The sequence below is a fragment of the Ursus americanus genome, chromosome 3 (genome assembly GCF_024610735.1).
Source record: "Ursus americanus isolate L20-20 chromosome 3, mUrsAme1.1.p, whole genome shotgun sequence".
Lineage (NCBI taxonomy): Eukaryota > Metazoa > Chordata > Mammalia > Carnivora > Ursidae > Ursus > Ursus americanus.
In genome coordinates, this window is record NC_142129.1 from 14,775,010 (window position 1) to 14,780,000 (window position 4,991).

The 4,991-nt window shown below is 40.0% G+C and overlaps 1 protein-coding gene across 1 annotated transcript in view; it reads right to left on the reverse strand.

Moving 5' to 3' along the window:
* Positions 1-762: 762 nt before the first annotated feature.
* IFT56 (intraflagellar transport 56) overlaps positions 763-4,991 on the reverse strand; it is a 46,527-nt gene continuing 42,298 nt past the window's right edge. Inside the window, exon 18 of the mRNA XM_045792548.2 lies at positions 763-3,071. Coding sequence (XP_045648504.1) covers positions 2,960-3,071 — 112 coding nt within the window. The 3' untranslated portion in view covers positions 763-2,959. The remainder of the gene's footprint in view (positions 3,072-4,991) is intronic.

Consider the following 4,991-nt stretch of genomic DNA (forward strand, 5'->3'; position numbering starts at 1 on the left):
CCCATTGCCTTATTTTCTCTCAACACTTTGTTCCGGGGCGCCTGGGTGGCACAGCGGTTAAGCTTCTGCCTTCGGCTCAGGGCGTGATCCCGGCGATCTGGGATCGAACCCCACATCAGGCTCTTCTGGTATGAGCCTGCTTCTTCCTCTCCCACTCCCCCTGCTTGTGTTCCCTCTCTCGCTGGCTGTCTCTATCTCTGTCAAATAAATTAAAAAAAAAAAAACAAAAAAAAACAAAAAAAAACACTTTGTTCCTACTGCCATCTACAATCATACACTATCATGTTAAGTTGTATATACTCCGGTGGGACTGAGTTCCTTAAGGGTCAGGACTAGCATTATCTATCTTTGCACCCCTAGCTCCTAGGATATGCTTGGCACACAATAAAACAATAATTAGATGGGAATCAGAATTATATGAGGTCAGGTCTCACAAGTCCCTTGCTCTACCAGCTACGAAATGCTTAATTATTCAGTGAACAAGTATCAGTGAGCTTTCTTGTGCGAGGTATCGTACTATGCACTGGCTATAACACTTGTGAAATGAGCTATGACTCAGCAAAGAGCCAAACGTAATATGACCAAGGAGGAACCACAGCCTTAGGGGACAAGGCTTCTATAAAAAATATCTACTTTCCTCTTTCATAAAGAGTACCTATGGAGCCCCAAACTTTATTTTTTCCCCTCCACTCTGGGGTCAAGAAAGGGGAGAAGGCACATGACATACCCAGGACCGGCATTCACCACGCTCAACAGGATACATAGTAAGACCAAATAATAAACTTTAATTTGAGTATATCACAGTACAATATAATAATTCCTTTGAAGTAGAAAAATAATTATAAATTTTTTCCATTTGCAAGTAATCTTTGCTATCAACTATAAATAGTACATGGATGTTCTGAACTGTACATATGACGCTACATTCCTCAGCCTGCACCCTCTTCTCTCCTGTATCATCACATGTAAGAAAAACTGCCATGCCCAAGATTGTCGATTAGGACCCTGCCAACACAGTTCACAAGTAGCTATCCTTACTAACAGAACTGGATGGTATCCCTCTTCAACTAGTCCCTACGCTTTTTTGACTCACTTCTATAGATTAAAAACTCTTTAAAAATTAGTTTAAAATTCCAGGAATTGCTATGTTTGGAGTATCTGCTTTTCCCCAAAGACAGGAAAATGGCAGGGAGACGCTAGACTGTTAATTCAACAAAACCTCATTTAAAAGTAAATCACCATCAATGGAAAAGCTTATCAAGTAGAAGAAATTTGAAAATAATAGCAATCAATTGGAAGACAAATTTCATTGCCAAAAGCCACTGTGGTGTTCCGTCTTTTTCCACTACTATGTTTCCTAATATTTTAAGTGAGCGTAATAGGAATCACAGGATAATTCTAAAATTAGAGCAGGTTCTGCCCAGCTCTGATCCACCGAGTACCTTAGATGGTAAGAACCAACTACTGAAAACGGAGGAACAACGTTAATGAAAAATAGAAGCTTTGGCGTTTGAAAAAATGATACAAATTTGTTTTTCTAAAATTCAGTTATTCAGGCCAGTTTGTTTTGACTTGTGCTCTGAACTGATTAGATCTGGGTCTAAGATAAAAGGAACTGAAAGAACCCCTTGCAACTGTCCAGAAGGCAAAGGCTACCTGCAGTCACTGATCTCCTCTCCTTAGCTACTCCCCTGCCATGCTCCCGGCTCCGTTCTGTCCGGCTTCCGTGGCCACAGCACATGCGGGGGGCATACTGGACAACTGAGCCAGCGCTTCCGTGAGTTCTCTAAGCTGTCTATAATGCTTCAAGGAATTAGGACTTTTTTTCGGTTCTCATGCCAGATAGGGATGGCTCTACACTTTGTATACCTGTAACGCTGGGGACCTTAAACTCATAGGAACAAAATACAGGGTGTGGAAACAAAGGTAATCTGGTACAGAAAACCATGTATGTCTACTTTCTAAAAAATCAGTTGTGAGTCTAAAACTGCTCAGTTGTATAATAGGTTTATGTTGCAAGAGCTCAGAAACATGGGGCTGGAATATGACTTAGGACAGAGTCCAGCCATTAGGAGGTTCCTTAAAGGGCTCTGCACAGTTCATGCTTTATTATCATTATATTAATAAATAGCCACACTGCATATATATAATCTCTGTAGCCCTACTTTCAAAATTGATGTTTATTCAGCATGATATATGAAAAAAAATATCCCTAATCTGTTTTGTTCCCTAAAATAGAACAGAGAAGTGACTAATGCAATTTGTATACTATTTCTTGAATACTTTTAAATATACCACACAGATTTTTTTCACAGTACTCACCTTTTAAAAAACTCTAATACTCCTGTTACTCCACTGTAATATGTTATTTATCAGCAGAATGACTGCAAGAGTAATCCTCAAAGTCCATTATCCATGAATGAGTTTGATAAAGGATCTTACTGCCACTCTTAGAATCATATCACTATTTATAACCTCTGCTCTCCTGAAATTCAGAAATGCGTTACAAAATTCTTTATGGAATTCCCCAGTAAAATGGGATAATGTATAGTTGGCTAAGATGAAGACGACAGAATGAGGGTGACTCTTGAGCATTAACGGCATTTGTTATTGCAGCGAGGGGAAAATGCCATGGGATGCCAATATTTAAAAAAATTATGCCATTCTCCTTAAAGTCAGTAAATTACATAAGAGTTCTCTGAGTATTTTTGGAAGAAAGGCACCAACAAGTCCAAAGTCTTATTGCTAGTCGGATCATACAGGGGCCACAGCACGGACTATGGCACTTAGTTCAGCCAGGAGGCTAGTTCTAAGCAAGTCAGTCACTGATCTTGAGGCTCAAAGGGCAAGGAAGGAAATGGCAAAGAACAGAACCCTGCATCTTACATTGATCTTGAGGAAAATGATTTCCAATTTCACATCAAAGTGGTGACTGGTTCCCTAGGGCTCTGGAGCTGTTTTAGACAGGCACTCTGTTTTCTTTGGCCCATTTCTTCATGATCCGGATGATGTACTCCACTTGGGTGTTACCTGTGCTTCTCAGTAAATGGAGCACTTCTCGAAGTGTCTCTCTGAGGAAAAGATTGGAAAGGACAAAGTGTTTCAATACAGCATGTGTATTAACAGGTAAAATAAACTCGTACTTGTTCTTCACATACTTCCAGTAGGACATCTTCAGTAATAGACTAGGTCACTGTGTATTCACAAAGTTATGAACTTCCAAGCCTTCTATTTTTATGGTGGCATAGTAAAATGGAAGTTCTTTTTTTTATTTAAACTCAACTAGTCAACATATAGTATATCATTAGTTTCAGATGCAGTGTTCAGTGATTCATCAGTTGCGTATAACACCCAGTGTTCATCACATCATGTGCCCATCACCCAATTACCCCATCCCCCCACCCACCTCCCCTCCAGCAACCCTCAGTTTGTTTCCTAAAGTTAAGAGTCTCTCATGGTTTTTGTCCCTCTCTGTTGACTTCCCATTCAGTTTTCCCTCCCTTCCCCTATGATCCTCTGCGCGGCTTCTTATATTCCACATATGAGTGAACCCATATGATAATTGTCTTTCTCGGATTGACTTATTTCGCTCAGCATAGTACCCTCCAGTTCCATCCACATCAATGTAAATAGTAAGTATTCATCCTTTCTGATGGCCGAGTAATATTCCATAAAAAGGAAATTCTATGAAATCCTTCTCACTAACCCAAGTTTTATTTACTTATACTATCTATATACATGCTATTAATTTTTCTGTCCTATTATGTCTATTCCGTATGACTGTGTAGAAAGAGGGTACATCAAGGAGCTGGGTTCAAAGAGTTGGGTTCAAATTCTAGCTTCGTACTAACAAGTTGCTTCTCTGAGTCCGAATGCTCCTTTGTTTGGTAATCACCATAAACTGGGTGTCACTGCCATATTTGTAAAATTTTACAGAGCCAGAGGAATGGATGATTTCTTCAAGAAAATTAATATATTAATACGCATGGAAGACAGGAAAGTTCAGGGCCAAGATTTGGCAAATACCTAGTATTTAGGGGTTTTTGTTTGTTTAAGTAGGCTCCATGCCCAGTGTAGTGCCCAGTGTGGGGCTTAAACTCATGACCCTGAGATCAACACCTGAGCTGAGGTTAAGAATCGGATGCTTGGGGCTCCTGGGTGGCTCAGTCAGTTAAGCATCTGTCTTTGGCTCAGGTCATGATCCCAGGGTCCTGGGATCAAGCCAGCATGGGGCTCCCTGCTCAGTGGGGAGTCTGCTTTTCTCTCTCCCTATGCCCCTTCCCCAGCTTGTACTCTCTCTCTAGCTGGCTCACTCTCTGTCTCTCAAATAAATAAAAAAGTTACTAAAAAAAAAAAAAGAATCAGATGCTTAACTGACTGAGCCATCCAGGAGGCCCCCCCAACCAATATTTATGTTTTAAGTAATTTAAATTTAATTAAAATTGAAACTCATGTTTTAAGTAATGCATACTAAAACTTCCCTATTGCCTTATCAAATGTATAGGTGACTGCCTATTGATCCTCTTCCCTAAGAGTTCATTTGTATTTTCTATGTTTTTTTTCCCTCAAGCATCTTCTTTCACCTAATCAAATCCTTTAACCTTGTATTTAGGATTGGAAGTAAATACAAGGCAGGAAGTAATTTTTGATAGATTTACTTATAAAAAATAATCACATCTCCTGTTCATTTACCAGTAACAAATACATTCCACAAAGTTATTTTTAGAAAACCAAATTTAGTTTTAAATATTTTTATTTTTGTTACAAGTGGAGCTGTATGCTATTTAATTTTTTTTTTTTTTTTAAAGATTTTATTTATTCATTCGACAGAGAGAGACAGCCAGCAAGAGAGGGAACACAAGCAGGGGGAGTGGGAGAGTAAGAAGCAGGCTCACAGCGGAGGAGCCCGATGTGGGGCTCGATCCCACAACGCCGGGATCACGCCCTGAGCCGAAGGCAGACGCTTAACCGCTGTGCCACCCAGGCGCCCC